Source organism: Delphinus delphis, chromosome 15 (genome assembly GCF_949987515.2).
Source record: "Delphinus delphis chromosome 15, mDelDel1.2, whole genome shotgun sequence".
Lineage (NCBI taxonomy): Eukaryota > Metazoa > Chordata > Mammalia > Artiodactyla > Delphinidae > Delphinus > Delphinus delphis.
Window position 1 is genome coordinate 21484110 of NC_082697.1, and position 22745 is coordinate 21506854.

Here is a 22745-nt window from a genome sequence, read left to right on the forward strand (position 1 = left end):
ACAGCTACTGAGCCCACGCGCTCTTGGGTCCATGCGCCACAACTACTGAGCCTGTGTGCCACAACTACTGAAGCCCATGTGCCTAGAGCTTGTGCGCCGCAACAAGAGAAGCCACCGCAATGAGAAGCCTGCGCACCGCAACAAAAGAGTAGCCCCCACTCGCAGCAACTAGAGAAAGCCCGCGCACAGCAATGAAGACCCAACACAGCCAAAAAAACCCACTATGTTTAAAAATAAATAAATAAACACACAAACAGAAGAAAAGGGCCAAACATAATAGTCATTGTAATAGAAACAAGTACATCAAATTCATCTACTCAAAAAAAAACTCCCGCATTGGACTAAAAAACCAAGAAACAGCTATATGCTCTTAACAAGAGTCACATATAATATAAAATGACATAAAAAGTTAAAGAGGACCTTCTCACGCCTGTGGCCAGGGCTAAGAAAAGCTCCCTCCAGGGCTGACCTTCTCATGCCGGCTGCCAGGCGCTAAGGCTGGATCTATCACTCCCATGGCCTCTGGCTTTCCCATGCACCTGTCGCCACCAGAGCCCTTGTGACCCAGGCAGTCATGCCACCTCCGCACCCTGTCCTCACCAGGGCAGACCCAAGTGCTCCAGGGCAGCCTCAGGAGCAGACTCCTGTGGGTGGCTCACATGCAGAGGTGAGGCTAAAACCACAGTTGAGCCCCAGGGCAGGGCGACTAAGGAAGAGGAACAAAAGTCTTCCTGTGAAGCTGCACAAGCCTCAGATTAAGTCCTCATGATCAGCGTGGTAAACCCTGCATCTACAGAATACCTGGATGGACAATGAGTGTTCCCACAAATGAAACCGGTCTAGCTCTCGCAGCTGCAGACTAGTACGTACAGGAGGTGGGCCAGGTCAGAGCCTGAGCTGCCCCCAGAGTGCCCACAGTGGGACCAGAGACCTAACTAGAGGTTGTGGAGGGCCTCCTGGGGAGCCAAGTGCTGGCTGTGACTCATGGTGGGGGGCAAGGATGCTGAAAGCTGAGACCCAGGAAAATATAATGATTACTATTTTTTTAAAATGTTTTGTTCTGTTGTTTTATTATTATTGTTTTTATTTTTATTTGAGTTTTTAAAAACTTCTAAAATATATTTTAATTTTTTTATATTTCTTTCTACATTACTTTTTTGTTCTGTGTTTTTTCCTTTTTTTTCCTTTGTTCTGTTTTGTTTAAATCTTTTTTGCTTTGTTCTATTTGTTCTTATCTTTATCTTTTAAAAATTAACTTTGTGTGCTTGTTTTGTTTGCTTTTTCCTTCAGTTTGCATTCTGCTCTTGTTTGGTTTTTATTTTTTTGTCAATTTTGTTTTTAATTGTTTGATTTCATTTTGGGGTTCTTTTGTTTGTCTGCTTGTTCTCTTGTTTTTTGTTTACCGTGATTTTGTTTCTTTTTTTGTACGTTTTGTGTTTGTTTCTTTGTTTTTGTTTGGTTCTGCTTTTACCATCTGTCTGGGGCTTTGTCTGTTTCTTCATTTGTTTGTTTGTTCTTAGTTGTTGTTGTTGTTTGCTTGTTTTTATCTTTGCTATCTGTCTTTAGTTTTCATTTGTTTTCTTCCTGCCCCTTTTTTTTCCCCACCCTATTACTGCCAAGCCATGTGGCTTGTGGGGTCTTGGTTCCCAGGCCAGGTTTGGGGCCTGAGCCTCTGGTGTGGGAGCGCTGAGTCCAGTACACTGGAATGCCAGAGAATTCCCAGTCCCAGGCAATATTAAATGGCAAGAGGTCTCCTGGAGGTCTACATCTCAACTCCAAGACCCAGCTGCACCCAAATGCCTGCAGGCTCCAGTGCTGAATGCCCCACACCAAACAACAAGCAAGACAGGAACACAAACCCACGCATCAACAGACAGGCTGTGTAAAGTCGTACTAAGCCCACAGACACCCCAAGAACACACCAAGTGATGTGGCCCTGCCCATCTGCGTGATGAGATCCAGCTCCACCCACCAGAACGAAGGCACCAGTTCCTCCCACAAGGAAGCCTACACAAACCACTGAACCAACTTCGCCCACTGGGGGCAGACACCAGAAGCAAGAGGAACTACGACCCTGCAACCTGCAGAAAGGAGATCCCAAACACAGTAAGTTAGACAAAATAAGAAGACAGAGAAATATATTGCAGATGAAGGAGCAAGATAAAAACCCACAAGACAAAAGAAATGAAGAGGAAATAGGCAAGCCACCTGAAAAAGAATTCAGAGTAGTGACAGTAAAGATAATCCAAAATCTCAGAAAGAGAATGGACAAAATACAAGAAACATTTAATAAGGACCTAGAAGAACTAAAGAACAAACAAACAGTGATGAACAACACAATAACTGAAATTAAAAATACACTAGAAGGAATCAATAGCAGAATAACTGAGGCACAAGAATGGATAAGTGAGCTGGAAGAAAGAATGGTGCAAACAACTGCTGCAGAGCAGAATAAAGAAAAGAGAATGAAAAGAATTGAAGACAGTCTCAGAGACCTCTGGGACAACATTAAACGTTCCAACATTCAAATTATAGGGGACTCAGAAGAAGGAGACAAAGAGAACGGGTCTGAGAAAATATGTGAAGAGACTGTAGTCAAAAACTTCCCTAACATGGGAAAGGAAATAGTCAATCAAGTCCAGGAAGCTCAGAGAAACAGGAAATATGAATAGACCAATCACAAGTAATGAAATTGAAACTATGATTTAAAATCTTCGAACAAACAAAAGTTCAGGACCAGAGGACTTCACAGGAGAATTCTATCAAACATTTAGAAAAGAGCTAACACCAATCCTTCACAAACTCTTCCGAAATATTAGAGGGAGGAACACTCCCAAACTCATCTATGAGGCCACCATCACCCTAATAGCAAAACCAGACAATTTATCACAAAAAAAGAAAATTACAGGCCAATATCACCGATGAACATAGAGGCAAAAATCAGGCAAACCGAATCCAACAACACATTAAAAAATCATACACCATAATCAAGTGTGATTTTTCCCAGGGATGCAAGGATTCTTCAATATATGCAAATCAATCAATGTGATACACCATATTAACAAATTGAAGAATAAAAACCATATAATCATCTCAATAGATGCAGAAAAGGTTTTCAACAAAATTCAACACCGATTTATGATAAAAACTCTCCAGAAAGTGGGCATAGAGGGACCCTACCTCAAAATAATAAAGGCCATATACAACAAACCCACAGCAAACATCATTCTCAATGGTGAAAAACTGAAAGTGTTTCCTCTAAAATCAGGAACAAGACAAGGGTGCCCGCTCTCGCTACTATTATTTAACATAGTTTTGGAGCCTTAGCCACAGCAATCAGAGAAAAAAAGAAATAAAAGGAATCCAAATTGGCAAAGAAGAAGAAAAACTGTCACTGTTTTCAGATGACATGATACTATACATAGAAAATCCTAAAGATGCTACCAGAGGGCTTCCCTGGTGGCGCAGTGGTTGAGAGTCCACCTGCCGATGCAGGGGACACAGGTTCATGCCCCGGTCCGGGAAGATCCCACATGCCGCGGAGCAGCTAGGCCCATGAGCCATGGCGGCTGGGCCTGCGTGTCCGGAGCCTGTGCTCCACAACGGGAGAGGCAACAACAGTCAGAGGCCCGCATACCGCAAAAAAAAAAAAAAAAAAAGATGCTACCAGAAAACTACAAGAGATAATCAGTGAATTTAGTAAAGTCGTAGGATACAAAATTAAGGCACAGAAATCTCTTCATTCCTATACACTAACAAGATCAGAAAGAGAAATTAAGGAAACAATTCCATTTACCACTGCAACAAAAAGAATAAAATACCTAGGAATAAACCTACCTAAGGAGGCAAAAGACCTGTACACAGAAAACTATACAACAGTTTGGACTAATCTCCAAAATATATAAACAGCTCATGCAGCTCAATATTAGAAAAACAAACAACCCAATCAGAAAAATGGGCAGAAGACCTAAATATAGACATTTCTCCAAAGAAGACATGCAGATGGCCAAGAATCACATGAAAAGCTGCTCAACATCACTAATTATTAGAGAAATGCAAATCAAAACTACAGTGAGGTATCACCTCACACCGTTTAGAATGGGCATCTGGGGATGGTGGTGTGCTGAACTGGGTGACTGGGATTGACATGTATACACTGATGTGTATAAAATTGATGACTAATAAGAACCTGCTGTATAAAAAAATAAATAAAATAAAATTCAAAAATTTTAAAAGAATAAATAAATAAAGAATGGGCATCATTAGAAAATCTACAAACAACAAATGCTGGAGAGGGTGTGGAGAAAAGGGAACCCTCTTGCACTGTTGGTGGGAATGTAAATTGATACAGCCACTATGGAGAACAGTATGGAGGTTCCTTAAAAAACTAAAAACAGAATTACCATATGACCCAGCAAACCCATTACTGGGCATATACCCAGAGAAAACCATAATTCAAAAAGACACATGCACCCCAATGTTCACTGCAGCACTATTTACAATAGCCAAGTCATGGAAGCACCCTAAATGCCCATCGACAGGCGAATGGATAAAGAAGATGTGGTACATATATACAATGGAATATTACTCAGCCATAAAAAGGAACAAAATTGGGTCATTTGTAGAGATGTGGATGAATCTAGAGACTGTCATACAGAGTGAAGTAAGTAAGACAGAGAAAAACAAATACTGCATATTAACGCATATTTGTGGAACTTAGAAAAATGGTACAGATGAACTGGTTTACAGGGCAGAAATTGAGACACAGATGTAGAGAACAAATGTATGGACACCGAGGGGGGAAAGCAGTGGCGGGTCGGGGTGGTGGTGTGATGAATTGGGAGATTGGGATTGACATGTATACATTGATGTGTATAAAATGGATAACTAATATGAACCTGCTGTATAAAAAAATTAAATTAAAAAATTAAAAAAAAAACTATAGGATACTGATGAACAAAATGAAAGATGACATAAACAGATGGAGAAATATACCATGTTCTTGGATTGGAAGAATCAATATTGTGAAAATGACTATACTACCCAAAGCAATCTACAGATTCAATGCAATCCCTATCAACTTATCAATGGCATTTTTCACAGAACTAGAAGAAAAAATTTTACAATTTGTATGGAAACACAAAAGACATCGAATAGCAAAAGCAATCTTGAGAAACAAAAATGGAGCTGGAGGAATCAGGCTCCCTGACTTCGGCTTATACTACAAAGCTATAGTAGTCAAGACAGTATAGTACTGGCACAGAAAAAGAACTATAGACCAATGGAACAGGATAGAAAGTCCAGAGATAAACCCACACACCTGTGGTCACCTAATCTATGACAAAGAAAGCCAGAATATACAATGGAGCAAAGACAGCCTCTTCAATAAGTGGTGCTGGGAAAACTGGACAGCTACATGTAAAAGAATGAAATTAGAACACTCCCTAACACTATACACAAAAGTAAACTCAAAATGGATTAAAGACTTAAATGTAAGGCCAAACACTATAAAACTCTTAGGGGAAAATATGGGCAGAACACTCCTCGACATAAATCGCAGCAAGATCTTTTTTGACCCACCTCCTAGAGTAATGAGAATAAAAATAGAAATAAACAAATGGGACCTCATTAAACTTAAAAGCTTTTGCACAGTGAAGGAAATCATAAACAATACAAAAAGACAACCCTCAGAATGGGAGAAAATATTTGCAAATGAATCAACTGACAAAGGATTAATGTCCAAAATACACAAACAGCTCACGCAGCTCAATATCAAAAAAATAAATAATCCAGTTAAAAAATGGGCAGAAGACCTAAAGAGACATTTCTCCAAAGAAGACATACAGATGGCCAACAAACACATGAAAAAATGCTCAACATCAGTAATTATTAGAGAAATGCAAATCAAAACTACAATGAGGTATCCCTCACACCTGTCAGAATGGCCACCATCAAAAAATCTACAAACAATAAATGCTGGAGAGGGTGTGGAGAAAAGGGAACCCTCATGCATTGTTGGTGGGAATGCAAATTGATACAGCCACTATGGAGAATAGTATGGAGATTCCTTAAAAAACTAAAAATAGAACTACCACATGACCCAGCATATACCCAGAGAAAACCATAATTCAAAAAGACACATGCACCCCAATGTTCATTGCAGCACTATTTACAATAGCCAGGACATGGAAGCAATGTAACCTAAATGTCCATCAACAGAGGAATGGATAAAGAAGTTGTGGTACATATATACAATGGAATATTACTCAGCCATAAAAAGGAATGAAACTGGGTCATTTGTAGAGACATGGATGGACCTAGAGACTGTCATACAGAGTGAAGTAAGTCAGAAAGAGAAAAAGAAATACTGTATATTAATGCATGTATGTGAAGCCTAGAAAAATGGTACAGATGAACTGGTTTGCAGGGCAGAAATAGAGACACAGATGTAGAGAACAAACGTATGGACACCAAGGGGGGAAAGTGGTGGTGGTGGGGTGGTGGTGGGATGAATTGGGAGATTGGGATTGACATATATACACTAATATGTATAAAATGGATAACTAATAAGAACCTGCTGTATAAAAAAATAAATAAAATTTAAAAAAAGGATTATAAAAGAGACATAAAGAGGTGAAAATGAAAAAGATGAAATGAAATGGAAGATATAGAAAAGAATGATACAAGGACAACATATTAATAAACTTGAAAGTCTATGAAATTGAAAATTTCTAGTAAAATATAAAGTATCAAATTGTCTTTAAAAATCAGAGCATTGATGAAAGAAATCAAAGACCTAAATAAATGAAGAAATATACAATGTTCATGGATTGGAAGACTCATTATTGCAAAGATGTCCATCCTCCCCAAAAGAACCCATAGATTCAATATGATACCAATCAAAACCCCAGCAGAGTTTTTCTAGAAATTAACAGGCTGATTCTAAAATTTATACAGAAAGACAAAGAAAGTAAAGAACTAGAATAGTTAAAACAATCTTTAAAAAGACATTAAGTCTGAGGATTCACACCATGTAATTTCAAGACTTAACCATAAAGTCGAAATAGGGTTGTGTTGGCAAAAAGATAGATACACAGATCAATAGAGCAGAATAGAAAGCACAGAAATAGACCCACACATATATAATTGATTTCTGACAAAGGTGTAAAGGCAATTAAACAGAATGTGGACAGTCTTTGCAATAAATGGTGCCAGAACTGGACATCTATATACAAAAATAATAAATAAAACCAAGAACCTCAATTCATATCTAACACTATATATAAAAATTAACTTAAAATGGATCACAGACCTATAAATGCCTAAAACTGAAAGTTGTAAAAGAAAATATGAAAGGAACAGTTTGAGACCTTGGGTTAGACAAACACAGTTTATATACCATACCAAAAGCACAATTTAAAAAATATTTTTTACAAATTAGACTTTATCAAAGTAATACTTTTGCTCTTTAAAAGATACTGCTAAAAAATGAAAAGGCAAGCCACAGACTAGGAAAACGATATTTCTAAAACATGTATCTGACAAAGACTTCTACCTAGAGTAAAGAACACTTAAAACTCAATGAGACAACCCAAATAAAATTTAGACAAAAGGTCTGAACAAAGGTTTGACTTTAACAAAAGGTATAAGAAAGGTCAATATGAACATGAAAAGATGCTCAACAACCTGAGTAATCAGTTATATGCAGATTAAAGCCACAATACATACTCACTCAAATGGCTAAAACTAAAATCTGACAATACCAGGTATTAAGGAGGATACAGAGCAACTGGAGTTCTCATGCCTTGCTGGTAGGGATATAAAATGATACAATCATTTTGGGAAACAACTTGGTAGTTTCTAATAGTAAATTTTTATTTAATATATAACTCACTCATTCCACTCCCAAGTATTTAACCAAGAGAAATGAAAATATATGTTTATCCAAAGACTTTTAAGCAGCTTTATTCACAACAGCAAAACAATGGAAACAACCCAAGTGTCTAGAACAGGTGAATAAATAAACAAACCGATATGCTGGAATGCAGAAATATAATCGAATACTACTAAGCATAAAAAAAGAACCACACTACTAATACATGCAAAATAAATGAACCTCAAAAACAACCTGTTGAGTTAAATAAGCTAAACAAAACACATACTGTATGATTCTATTTATATGAAACTCTAGAATGGCAATGTTTGACTGGGGTCAAAGGTGGATTGGTGGGAACCGATTGCAAAAGTGATCAAGGAAATTTTGGAGGGTGATAAAAATGATCTACATATGCATTGTCCGATATCATAGCCACTAGCCACATGTAGCCACTGAACATCTGAAATATAGCTAAATTTCAGATTTAAATTGAGGAGCTAAAATTTAAATTTAATTTAAATAAATTTAAGTTTAGAAATTGATACTTGATTCAGTTATTGGGAAACAGTTAAGTATGTTTAGAGAAACCTAAGTTTGGGAATCTACTTTTTCAACTGTAAATTTTATGAAATCTAACTACAAATCAAGTACTGTAATGAAAATTTAGCATTGAATTCAGATGTTAATGTAAAATACACACTGGATTTTAAAGACTTAGTAGGAAAAAATAATGCAAAATGGCTTAATAATGTTTTTATTGATTACATGTTGAATTGATTTATAATATACGGCATTAAATAAAACCTATTATTTTGTTTCTTTTAAACTTTTTACTGTGGCTACTACAAAATATAAAACTATGTATTGCCAACTGAAAGTTGTCACTTGCCATCTGCCTCTACAAGGATTAGGTCACTAACCACAGCAGTCGCTGACCTTCAACACACCCTGAAAGGAGTTCAGGGTGGAGATATCAGGAATGAGGCACTCTGTGCTCTGGCAAGAACTGGCAGAACAGGCCTCCAGAGAGTTATTTTCAGAAGACTTTTTGTTGTTGTTGAAGTATAAGTTGATTTACAATGTCGTGTTAGATGCAGGTGTACAGCAAAGTGATTCAGCTCCATTACAGATTCTTTTCCATTATAGGTCATTCCAAAATATCATATATAGTTCCCTGCGCTATATATTAGGTCCTTGTTTATCTATTTTATATATAGTAGTGCGTATGTGTTAATCCCAAACTCCTAATTTATCTCTCCTCCCAACCCTTTCCCCTTTGGTAACCATAAGTTTGTTTTCTATGTCTGTGAGTCTATTTACGTTTTGTAAATAAGTTCATTTGCACCATTTTTTTAGATTCTACATATAAGTGACATCATATGATATCTGCCTTTCTCTGTCTGACTGACTTCACTTAGTATGATAATCTCTAGGTCCATCCATGTTGCTGCAAATGGCAATATTTTATTCTCTTTTATGGCTGAATAATATTCCATTGTGTATATATATATATATATATATATATACATATATATATATATATATATATATATATATACACACATACAGCATCTTCTTTATCCATTCATCTCTTGATGGACACTTAAGTTACTTGCATGTCTTGGCTACTGTAAATAATGCTGCTATGAACATTGGAGTGCATGTATCTTTTCAGATTACAGTTTTCCTCTTTTCTAGATATATGCCCAGGAGTGGGACTACTGGGTCATATGGTAACTCTATTTTTAGTTTTTTAAGGAACTTCCATACTGTTCTCCATAGTGGCTGCACCAATTTACATTCCTACTAACAGTGTAGGAGAGTTCCCTTTTCTCCACACCCTCTCCGCATTTATTATTATTTTTGTAGACTTCTTGATGATGGCCATTCTGACTGGTGTGAGCTGATGCCTCATTTTAGTTTTGACTTGCATTTCTCTAATAATAGCAATGTTGAACACCTTTTCACGTGCCTGTTGGCTATCTGTATGTCTTCTTTGGAAAAATGTCTATTTAGGTCTTCTGTCCAATTTCTGATTGGGTTGTTTTTTTGATATTGAGCAGTATGAGCCGTTTGTATATTTTGGGAATTAAGCCCTTGTCTGTCACATTGTTTCCAAATATTTTCTCCCATTCCGGAGGTTGTCTTTTCATTTGATTTATGGTTTCCTTTGCTGTGCAAAAGCTTATATGTTTGATTAGGCCCCATTTGTTTATTTTTGCTTTTATTTCTTTTGCCTTGGGAGACTGACCTAAGAAAACATTGTTATGATTTATGTCAGAGAATGTTTTGCCTATGTTCTCTTCCAGGAGTTTTATGGTGTCGTGTCTTATATTTAAGTCTTTAAGCCATATTGAGTTTATTTTTGTGTATGGTGGAAGGGCAGGAGAAGATTTTATAAGCCTAATTTCTTGTAAACTCTCATATCTAGAAAAACAGTAAAATCATTAATCTGCTCCTTGCGACTAGCAGCAACCCTCTGCCGAAATGTGTGCTTGATTGCACACATTCCCCTTCACCAAAATCATATATGTACGGACCTCCCCCCTTACCTCTTCAGAACAGTCCCTCAGAGCTATCTGAGAGGCTGTCTCCCAGGCTATAGTTCTCATTTTGCCCCAAATAAAACTTAACTCACAACTCTCACGTTGTGCATTCTTTTCAGTCGGCAGTATCTTGCATCTTCATTGTGGTGAAAACAAAGGTATATACATTTGTCAAAATTAAAATTAGTGTTTGACTGCATATAAATTATGCCTCAATAAAGGTGATAAAAGTATTAAATTGGGTGGTATTGGGTTGGCCAAAAAGTTCGTTCGGGTTTTGCTGTAAGATGGTACAGAAAACCCGAACGAACTTTTTGGCCAACCCAATATATATATGTATGTGTGATAATTTGTGCATATAAATGTATAAATGACTATCTTGTTGGTGACCTTTCCTTATCAATAATCAGAAACATTAAAAAAATTCTGTGGACATGCAAAATTAACTGTTCCTCTCAATAGTTAACACATTTAATTATATTATGGTTATTTAATGTTGGCCTCCATCACTAGCAACTGAGTTTCTTGAAGGCACGAATCCTGTCTTGTCCATGTCCGTATAAGCCTAGCACTTAACATAGTAAGTTAACATAGCACTTTACCAATGTTTTAAGAACTGCAGAACTGTCCCAGCCAATTTATATATATAGTCTAATATCCACAAAGATCCCTGCAAATTTGGCATTATTACTCCCATTTTTCATATGAAAAAAGTGAGGGTCAGAGGACAGAAAGCTTAGAGTAACTCACCAAATATCCAGAACTAGTAAGTGAAAGAACTATGTTCCAAACCCACATTTGCCTCAACTCCAAAGCCCACTCTTCCACACTACACCATACTGCCACCTCTCCAGGTGGGCATTTCATAACTGTTTGATGAACGTCTAAATCAAAATAAAGATTAGTATTTAGGGGCAATGGAAGCACAGAAGTTTTCCTGAACTTCTAGTGTTACAGCTTCATAGTCTTTGAATGGGTTCCCTTGAGACAGAGCAACTTGGCAGCTCTTGCTAGAAGATCAGGAAGGATGAATCTAGTAGGAAAAAAAAATTCCCTCCCAATTAAACTTTCCACTTGGGAGTCTGAAGAAGAAAAATAACACAGAACAAAGAGCATGGGAAAGAGAAAAAAAGAAATGCTGAATCTGCTAATATAGTTAATTAATGTGAAAGAATTAATCTAATAGTAACTTCAGCATTCAAATATGAAAAGTTAGGAGATCCTACAAAGGTACAGTTCCTAAGTCTTTTGGAGCTCCTGTTTAGTTAGGCTCCCAGAATCTCAGCATTCCTGTCGGAATAATCCACATTTCTGGTTATTTATTCAGCTCCCCACTGCTGCACATTTACAAGCCATATGCTACAGGAATACATCACCTCATATTTGCACTCAAACATCCAAAGACACTGGCAGTTCAGACCTTTAAGAAGCTTAGAGAAAAGTCCCTGCAGAGTATAGTTTTAAGGTTAGAAGGTCCAGGAAGCCAAATGCATCTTCTTTATATGCTATTTGCTTGAGAGAAGGTGGGTCATTTCAACAAAAGGACAAGCAATTAGAAGGGTAAAGGAGATAAACAAACAAAAGACTCAAGAGAGTAAAGCTAGCAAAAATCTGCTGAACACTAAAGGTCTCTGAATAATTCCAATGCTCCTCTCTGCACTTTAAAATAAATTTTAAAAAACAATTCCACAAAGGAAGATTCTTCAATCAATCTAAGGTCTAGTACACATTGGACAAACCAAAAGGTCTACTGTGCCCCTGGGCCTACACAAGCCTTTAAAGAGGAGAGGTTTTAGTAACATACACCTTGATAATCTTAAAGACAAAAATAGTTTAAACACAAAAATTTGTAGAATTTGTCATTGGAGAATTTTTTATAACAACAAAACATTGGAAATACCCTCAATATGAATAACAAAGTAAGACTAAGTTATATTCCCTTAGAGTGCATTATTCAGTTATTGAAAACTCTCATGAAGGTTATGTCAAAACATGGGAAACAGCATGTTAAGTTCAAACAAACAAACAAAAACAGTATAGAAAATTACATGTGTGGTAGGCCTAAAAAGCTGTTAAAGAGAAAACAATTATGGGAAAAAAGACTATAAGGAATATGCACCCAAAGTTGGGCTGTGTTCAAGTGACAGAGCTGTTTTTTAGCTTCTTGGAGGCAGGAATCCTGTCCTCCAATTCTGTATAAGCCAAGCACTTAACATAGTACCTTATCAGTCCTACTACTAACAGTAGTTTTGCATGTCTATATTCTAAGCTATCAAATTTATTAAAAAATTTTTTCAATGAAATATATTAACAGAATTTTCAGTGTACTTGAATATGTTTCAAGACAGCAGACTCTGGCTCAATTTCATAAAGAATAATCCCATGATTATAGTCTCTCGCATCTCTCAATTGAAAAAACTGACCATTGATACTACAACTCCTTCTCTGGTTACCCCTTCACACCATTTCTCTATTTCCCTTCCAAGCCAGATTTCTCAAAAGAATTATCCATAACAAGCTATCTCCCATTTACTTCCAACTTTAGGATTCTGTGAATTATACTAACATGATATTTACTATAAATATTTTAAGAAATTAAAGCATAAATAAGATATACAAGAAAGCACTATAAAGAAAAGTTCTAGAACTGTCTTGCACATTTTCATATCTCCTATGCTAGCCACATAGCACATGCGCAATGCATTATTGAAAATAACACATAATGAAAAATATGTATAAGTGAAAAATATGAATTATATTCTGCTGTCAATAATAAAAATACGGACAAACATATGGCACAGACAGGTCTATGTGGAATATACAGAAAACTGGGCTAAGTTTAGAAATTAACATAGGGTATGTTGAGAAGTTAACGACTAGATTTCCCAAAACCAACACACTATAAGAAGGAGCAAAAAAACCATTTCCCTTTGATGGAGTGGTCCTATTCCCAAATGACCTAACCACAGGGCACAAACAGACTGAAATATACTTTTTATTCATCCAATCTAACTTTAGAAAAGACCATACACACACTTGAAGACTTTACTGTTTTATATATCTAGGAAACTCAATGGAATAAAAGGCCATAGCTACATGTTCTTGAATCCAGGCTAACAGTGAGGAGTTCGGCAAAAAAAGATGGAGAGCTAGGAGATAATAGGAGATAAGAAGCATACCTTAGCATGAGATTCATCAGTTGAAGACCCTCACCCTTCAGGAAACGCTCACGATTGGAACTGAGCATTAGGCAGGAACAGAGTGAATCAAACAGATTCTCCATCATCTCCTGCTCCTCGGCTGTGCTAGGATTGTGTCTTTTAAACACCTGTCAAGTAAAGATATCAGAAAGCACAGAACCATAAGAGAATGTCTTTTCATCAACCAGCACTCAACAGTTTCCAAAGCCCATTTACTCCAAAAACCCTACAACTGAGGAAACAGAAGCTTACCAAACAAAATTCTCATCAGTTTCCATTATAGAGAAACTGGGCTTTCTGATGCACAGGTTAAATAAACGGCTATCAGTTCATGCAAAAAACCAGAACACTCAACTGACCACTGAGTCCATGAATAACTGATAGTTCCAAGGAGGCAATTTAACAAAAACCAACAAAACCTTTTCATTGTGAAATATATTAACATGTAGAAGACTCTATAAAAGACAAGTATAGCTAAATGCATAAGGTGAACACCCCTGAAGCCAGCATTCAGATCAAGAAACAACCTTGCCAGCTACCCCCCAAAGCCCTCCACTTGTGCTACCCAACCACACTTCTTCCCCTTCTAAAAGAAACCACAGTCCTGAAAGGCAAATCTTGGCTCAATATAAGGAACAGTTTCCTAACCATCAGGGCTACTGAACTGCCTCATAGACTAGTTGTGGCTCTAAATCATGGGAACAGCGAAAAGCAGTTTTATCTTTGCCGGAAATACATGGCATGTTAAGAGGAAAGCCTTTTAACAGTGTATGCATACCCATACAGTCTACTACAAAATGATCAATAATCTTGCGGGAACAGGACTAAGTACTTTCCCAGAATTGGGAGATTCACATTTCAAAGCTCTATTTTTTGGGGTGGAGGCCAAGCCACTCAGGCTGCTGGCACCAAGATGAAAGCTGTATGCAAACTGACATCTCAGACACTCCCAACACGCTTAAGATTTTATCCAAATGATCTATTTTCAGTCCTGGTTTTGGAATAGCACAGATGAGATTTGTTAGAAAAAAAAATCTTAATAGTATTTTCAGAATGCCAGCAGAACAACATTTCAACAGGATTTACATTTCTTACAACGAGCAAATGGCAATTTCTAATTTCTTTTTCCAGCCTCCAGTGCCACATCCTTCCCTATCCTCCTCTCTGACCTCTATCCCACTGCATTGGAACTTGTACTCCTGAAGCTTACTTATCTGGATCCTAAATGAACAGACTCCAATTTAGTGGCAGACTGACGGGAAAGCAAGTGAATAATCTTGGGAGTGGGTCAACTAAAAATAATTTGGTATTCTTGGCTCAAGAATATACACTTAAGCAGGAAGCACACCTCTTTTGGATTGATAAATATCAGAAGACTGAGAAAGTCCACACCAGATACACAGTGATATCTGGCCATAAAGAGGAAATGACTAAGAAAAGGAGGCAAACCATGTACCTCCAATGTGACCTCAAACCTGCCAACACATTCCATATGGCTTACATCACATGGCTTATTCCTTCCAACAATTTCCAGCTCCACCTCCCATTTAAAGCAAGCCATGGATCTTGACGGCAGACAGGAAGCATAAGAATTACTCACGGATAACTGCTGAAGAAGCACATCGATTCCATCCAGCTCCCCAAGCAATTCCCTGTTTTCTAAAAGGGGAAAAAAATAGAAGGAGAAAAAAAAAATGAAGCTAACTGTCAGATTTTACAGCCGTCTAACACTGATACATCAGCAAACAAAATCAATACAGCTTGACAGAGTACAAAAGCTGCACAGAGAGCGAGAGGGAGAGCAAGGGGATGCCAAAGGCAAGAGAGCTTGCTGTCATGATCTGAAACAAGCCTGGCTCCTATCCTAACAGAATATCAATACCGAGAGGGAGCCTCACCATCATTGTCCTGGAGCAATATGGCCAGCACTTCACTACAATACAGTTTGTTGGCATCAAAAGGCATCTTTGCCTGTTGGGAAATAGGAGAAATGAGAAAAACGTTAAGGGGCCTTGCTTCCTTCCCCAGGACAAATTTTTTCACAAGTACTAGGATCTGAGTTAGAGAGAAGCAGAAGTTAGAAAGGGAAAGGGCAGGTTAAGGGTAAAAAAGGTCTGCCTCTGCTCTCAAGAGACCAGACTCAAGCACTGCATAGTAAAACCATAAACAGCAGATGTACACAACAGCTCTCACACTCCTAAAGCCCAGGTGCAAATGTCACCTCCTCTGTGAAGCCCTCCCAGATTCCCCATTTTGAGTCTAGGGACTATTGTCTAGCACATAATACACACTCAAATGTGAACTGGATAAATGATTGAAAGTTTTGAACATTTAAGACTAAAATTCATCATGAAGCTTCATTCACAAGTTACAATCATAAAATTAGGCTGTAAATTAGCTGATAGATGATCAGAGAAGCTGAAAAGAAAGCAAGCTTTTGTTTTGATTAGTTGAATGTCTTTATAACAAAGTAGTTCCTTTTGGATTTTTTTTTAAATGCTTAAAATTTAATTTGAAATCATAAACCTAACTGCTCATGGGCCATAATCTGCCTACTATTTAAAAAGGAAACCATATTAAATATGCAGAAATATGTTAATATTTTAACACCCAAATTATTACCCACAATTCTTTCCCTGCTGCATGCTCTGCTACTTGGAGTTGCAGAGGGGACACATCTACTGCAGAGCCTATTTTTCATGGTCATCCACATTGTTGCCCTAGTAGTGCGACTCAAGTGCCTCATCATTAACAATGCCCCTTGGATAAAGGTACACAGAGAGGAGCGCAAGCCTCATCGATGTGTTTTTATTTACCGTACCCTTGATCCTTAAAATGCAGGCACAAAGACCACAACTGTTAATCAGCAGCAGCCTTGCTACCTATCCAGGTTTTAGAACCAACATATAATTACTGTACCTGGAAAGGACAGGGGAAGTGTTTATACTGAAGCTAATACCTCCATCCCCTTAGTGCCATTCACAGTTCTGTTTGGACACTGATTTTGCACTTAAGAAGGAAGAGTGGCCCCTAATGAAGCAACACCCAGCATCTTTTCAGTTCTCTCTGCATGTCTTCCCCATCAAGCCTAAGTGCACCCCATAGGGTTTCAGAAGGCTGACCGGGTATGACCCATCTTAGGTTAAAAGATCTGTAAATACAAGGTCTTATGTGTGCTGACTGCAAGTTATGCTCCCTGAACAAGCTTAAGGCCTTGTTTCAAGAAATTCAGTACAACAGCCAGGGTTTAAATGCAATCTGTGGCGTTTTTCACTTTAAGAAAAATAGTTTTATACAAATCAAAATACAAAAGTGAAAAGCCAAGGGGTGAACATGTCTATTAGAATGAAGGATTCGCTAATAAAATCACTTACTCAAATGATTTAAGTTCAAGTATTGCTAGTTTAAATTACTTAAGCTACACCAACTTATACGCAGCTTTTTAAGGGTCAGGATTCTTGTTGCAAACAAGATACACTCAACTGAAAGAAGCCAAAAGACATCAGGCCACTACAGCAATAGCATTTCTGTGGTTCCAATGCCTCTTGTCTTTTATTTGATTTTATAAACTCCTGTCTCTAAGGTAGGAGAGAGGTTTCCTCTTTTTTTCCAACAAATATTTATTGGGCACCTGCTATATGCAAGACACAAAATTGAACGTGACAGCAAACAGAGGTGAATTTGACATGAAACTGGTCCATTGTTACGTCATTTAAAAAATTACACTGAATTAAAGTTAATTTTATCAAGTAATACATTTACGTTAAAAAAAATAAATAAAAGGACATGAACCTGGGATGAGACATACCTAGATTTAACTCATAAGCATGTACTACCTACGTGACACTAAGTCTGCAGTTCCCAAACTGTGTGCCAAGGTACCTGGGACATCATATTGAATTCAGAGGGGATTGCAAGGATTTACAGGATTTACGAGGAAAGCACAGTGACATCTCACATCTGCTGATTAGTGAGCATGTTAACCACTAGCTTCAGGTACATTTCTTTTTTTTTTTTTTAACATCTTTATTAGAGTATAATTGCTTTACAATGGTGTGTCAGTTTCTGCTTTATAACAAAGTGAATCAGTTATACATATACGTATGTTCCCATATCTCTTCCCTCTCGCATCTCCCTCCTTCCCACCCTCCCTATCCCACCCCTCTAGGTGGTCACAAAGCACTGAGCTAATCTCCCTGTGCTACGTGGCTGCTTCCCACTAGCTAGCTATTTTATGTTTGGTAGTGTATATATGTCCATGTCACTCTCTCACTTTGTCCCAGCTTACCCTTCCCCCTCCCCATATCCTCAAGTCCATTCTCTAGTAGGTCTGCATCTTTATTCCCGTCTTGCCCCTAGGTTCTTCTGACCATTTTCTTTTTTTTTTTTAGACTCCATGTATATGTGTTAGCATACGGTATTTGTTTTTCTCTTTCTGACTTACTTCACTCTGTATGACAGCCTCTAGGTCCATCCACCTCACTACAAATAACTCAGTTTCGTTCCCTTTTATGGCTGAGTAATATCCCATTGTATATATGTGCCATGTCTTCTTTATCCATTCATCTGTTGATGGACACTTAGGTTGCTTCTATGTCGTGGTTATTGTAAATAGAGCTGCAATGAACATTTTGGTACATGTCTCTTTTTGAATTATGTACATTTCTTTTGATGACATCTTTTCTTTGTGAAGTTGGGTTTGAGTGGTTGCTGTGATAAAAGAACTATGCGAAAATCAGTGTGGAACAGGAATGAAGATGGTTGTGTTCAATCTGATTCCAAGGTTTTAGAAGTTGTGTAGTACAACTACACAAGAGGCACACACATCTACTGGTAAGTAATTGTGGTATTTAAGAATGAAATAAAAAATATATTTTATTTTAATTCATGCATATTATTTTTTTGAACGGCTACTAAAGTCTTAGGACATAAATATGTATTAGATTTGTTTGGATCTAACTACTTTAAATGGGACTGGTAGGTCCTCTTTGGCACAGAACCCTGTAAAAACAAAATTACTGAGATACTCATGGCACCATAAATTAAGAATGGTCATCTATGACCGAAGTAACATTTCCTGGTCTCAAGTTTCTTTATCTGTAAAATGGAAACAATAAAATAACATCTTCTTTGGAGAGTTACTCTGAGAATTAAATAATATGGAAGTACCTAATACATAATAGTTGCTGTAAGTTTTTCTGATGATTGGGATCAGAAATATCCAGGTTAGAATCTCAGTTCTAACAGTTACCAGCTATGTGATCTTGGCCAAACTACTCTGCCTCTCTAACCTGATTGATATCTCTTACGTTGAGTGAAACTGGGCTAGATGGGAAAGTAGGAGACTAATCTTTCATGCCTAGCCAAAAACAAAAGTCGCCATGGAAGTTTTATTTCTGTTTAAATCTCAGCCAGAGATGACAGCCTCCACGCCTGCAAAATACCAAACTGCCAAATTACAAGGACATTTAGTCAAAATCAGGAGGAAGGAGAATTTATTTAGCAGGTATAGCCTCTTGGATTTTGCAAAGCTAGTCAACGGGAGTTGGAGCTTTGGGGGCTCTCGTCTATCCAGGAGCCTGATGATCCTAAATCTTTCAGCTGTCAGAGTAATTACAGAGTCAAGCATAGGTTTGTACTCAGCATGTACTGGCCTTGAATAAAATTAAACTTCACCTTTTTTGGAGCTGCTGCTTTTTTGGAAAGTACAAGACATTTATGCTACCACCCACAGCCAGAAGCTGCAGATTATTTCTGCAGCTCACCTCCGGTACCTGGAACACATGGGGCAGGTTCAGACACAGCTACAGCCCTGGACAATAGTCAAAGCAGATTGTGCCCTACAAAAATCCCATCTCCTGGTCATAAGAGGCTAAGGACTTAGCATCAACCAGTTGTACATGTAGTATAACACAGCCAATTCTCAATTCATTAGCTCAAGCGCCAAACATTGCAACTGTTTTTGAAGCAATGATTTAATTGGGAAACAAAAAGGAATCTCAATTTTGTTTCCTTGAAAAAGAAAAAAGTTTTGGTGTTATTTTCAATAGTACACAATATGCTAATAAGTTTGTATTCCCCATTAAAAAGTGAACTATGGTGCAGTGTCTCTCATACTACTGTTATCTGCTTACCTGTTAAACCATTTAATGTAATCCTCCGCAATGGGTTTTATCCTTATTAGCAGCACAAATAAGTGAGGTTTCATTTAGTGAATGAAGAAATCCATGAATATCTCTGTATACTGCTAGGCTACCAGTACATAAAGGAGACTCACCAATGTGCCACTCACTTAGTTACTCAAGGACTACTGAATAAACAGGGGATGATCAGTTAAATAGCAGGGTTTTATCAAGCAATGTAAACATAAGTACTCTAGGATGAGGGTTCTCAGACTTCAGCATGCATCAGAATCACCTGGAAGGCTTGTTAAAACACAGATTGCTGGCTCCACCCCAAGCTGGGCAGATTTAATGAGTCTGGGGTGGGTTCAAGAATTTGCATTTCCAACAAGCTGCCAGGTAATTTTGATGCTCCCCATTGGGAACCACACCCTGAGAACAATCCGGAGGAGATACACATATGATGGAGTCCCAGTCCTTGCTCTTAAGGAGTTTAAGGACATTGGGAGAAAGACAAGGAGCACACATAAAAAGAGGAAAGTCTGCCAGGTGATGAAGAAAAGATGCTGCATGAGGGTAAGGGTCACACAGTTATAGGCATATGTTACAACCCAGATCTGCTAACTCCCAGAAGAGAACCAGTAGAAAAAAAATAAAATGATTGATATTCAGGAAAGAAAGAGGGCAATATGGGCTGGGGGCAAAGTAGTGCTATGGAAAGGGTGCATGAAGAAAGTCTGGAGGCTTGGGTTTTAATTCTAGGTCTATCTCTAACTAGCTGCATGAATTTGGGCAAGGCACTTAATCTCTACAGGTCTTGATTTTTAATTTTTTATCTGCAACAGAACTTATAAAATTCCTTTCAGTTCAAAAAATGATGGAGGCAATGTGGAAGAGTAGGGATTTAAGTTGGTTAATGAAGGTGGTGTGTAATTTAGAATTACATAGGCAGGAGTCATTCCTGGGGATGAAGGTGGTGTATAATTTAGAATTATATAGGCAGGAGTCATTCCTGGGGGATGGGGGGAACATGAACAAAGACAGACACAGAGGTCAACACTGTTGACCCTTGTTGACCTTTGCAAAGGGGGTAGGTACAAGAGATGTCTGAACAGTAATAAGGCCAGTGTTTCAAAACTGAGAAATGAAAGGAAAAAGGAAAGAAAAGAAAGATCAGGCCGCGTTAAAGGGCCTTGAAAAGTAGGCAGAGATGGTGGGATCTGACGCAGAGGGCAGTAGCATGACTCTAGGAAGGTTCTTGAATAGGGAATGGCATAATGAAAATGGAGCCTTAAATTAGTTTGGGAGCAGTGCGGAACAAAAATGCTCACATTTCTAGAGACCAGTGGATCTTAGTGAGGGTTGTACATTTATAATCACAGGTGGAACTTCTCTAAAATACACCGAAGACAGAGGCTTGAGACAGTAAGTCTGGGAATCTGTATTTTTAAAAGTTCTACTGGTGAAAGTAAGGATCTGGGTCCAGCACTCATTCTGATTCACCATGATATTTATGAGGGTGAAGATTAAAATAAGCACTTTCCTAGATTACGACAAATAAGAGTAAGGCATTGGTTTTAAAGACATGCCTTCTTACTGGCCTCGCCCTTAAGCAGAACCTTTCATTAATGTTCTGGGCAGCACAGGATTTTTCTAAGGGTACTTGCTTACTAGTAAAATAACCAAATAGCATTTTAATGTTTAGATACCCCCAAACCTTGAAAAACTGTTTCAGAGACAGCAACACGGCTATTTATGCCTTGAGGATTGCATAAACACTATGCCTAAAAGGCAAGAGTCAAAAGCTTGCAAGACTACCGAATGGACCTCTTTATTACTCTCATAAGGGTAATGGTATCCAAGCCAAACACCCAAAGGTCTCGATTTCCCTTCCTGTTACTAATCCAAAAAAAGACTGGCAAGTTTAAACACCTTTCAAAAGGCAGAAGAGGCCTTACATTCTGGTTTAATGAAGAACCCTTGATTCAGTATCAAGTCTCAAGTAACTGGGAAAAATTGGTCCTGATTTCAAAAAGACAAAAACTATTGGATTATTTTGTATATTTTAAGGTTAAGGCCCCAACCTATGGCCACCCCATCAACAATTCAGGTCTCTGCCATCTATCCTACCCCCTTAACTACGTGTTTTACTTTCCTCTCCCCTACTCCTCACCCCCAAAATGTCTCAAGGCTTTGGAGAATAAAGATTTGTTGAATAATGAGGGAAGAAGAAACCGAGGGAGATGTGAAGGTAATTACATGCGGAAACCAAAGGACATCAAAACTCATGAGAGGAGGTTGGAAGGAAGCTGCAACCTTCCTTGAGAAAAGGAAGCTGCAAAAATGACAATGAATGAATTAACCAGACCTGATTTTTCCTGAAAGGAAAGGCGAGGGCGAGGGTGTGTGTGTGGGTAGGAAGTTGCAGTCTACTGAACTATGCCTTAAGTTTATCCTCTGCCAGCAAATGTGCCCATACCCACTGATGATAATATACAGCAGGCCAGCTGAATATCCTCAAGTCATGTTATGTAAGTCTATGTTACAGATTTAATGGGAACAAGGGATTAAATAAGAAGGATTGGGGAAGACCTAGACTGTCAGAGAGGGAGGGAACCATGGGGGCATATGATATCTTAGGCAGAATCTTCTTCCTTAGTCCTACCAAGACAGTGGGGGACAAATCGGACCTGATGCACCTCAGACTTTCTGCATCTCTATGACACTCTGAAGCACAGCAAGGCCAGGACTACTTAAAGAATCATACCAGCTACAAACACGTCTTCCTCTTTCTCACTGAAAAGTTGGGAACCCTTGCTTGCCGAGATTATTTCAGTAGCACATAGGCAGTTCCAAACTGCCTTCCATCATACCTTTGGTTAACACTATCCTGAGAGAAGCTCTTACCTCTCCCTTTCCTCATTTACTCTCTGTGACAGCACTAAATGTTAAAAAGATGGTCAAAAGGACTATGCTAGGAAGGAAAGAGAATGAATAATCC

The 22745-nt window shown here is 38.1% G+C and overlaps 1 protein-coding gene across 2 annotated transcripts in view; it reads right to left on the minus strand.

Moving 5' to 3' along the window:
- Window positions 1-22745, minus strand: part of CTNNBL1 (catenin beta like 1) — a 167171-nt gene that overhangs the window by 79316 nt on the left and 65110 nt on the right. For both annotated transcript variants that reach the window (XM_060030810.1, XM_060030811.1), the window contains exons 8-10: window positions 15521-15593; window positions 15223-15281; window positions 13602-13750 (exon numbers count right to left, since the gene is read on the minus strand). In XM_060030810.1, coding sequence (XP_059886793.1) covers window positions 13602-13750; window positions 15223-15281; window positions 15521-15593 — 281 coding nt within the window. The remainder of the gene's footprint in view (window positions 1-13601; window positions 13751-15222; window positions 15282-15520; window positions 15594-22745) is intronic.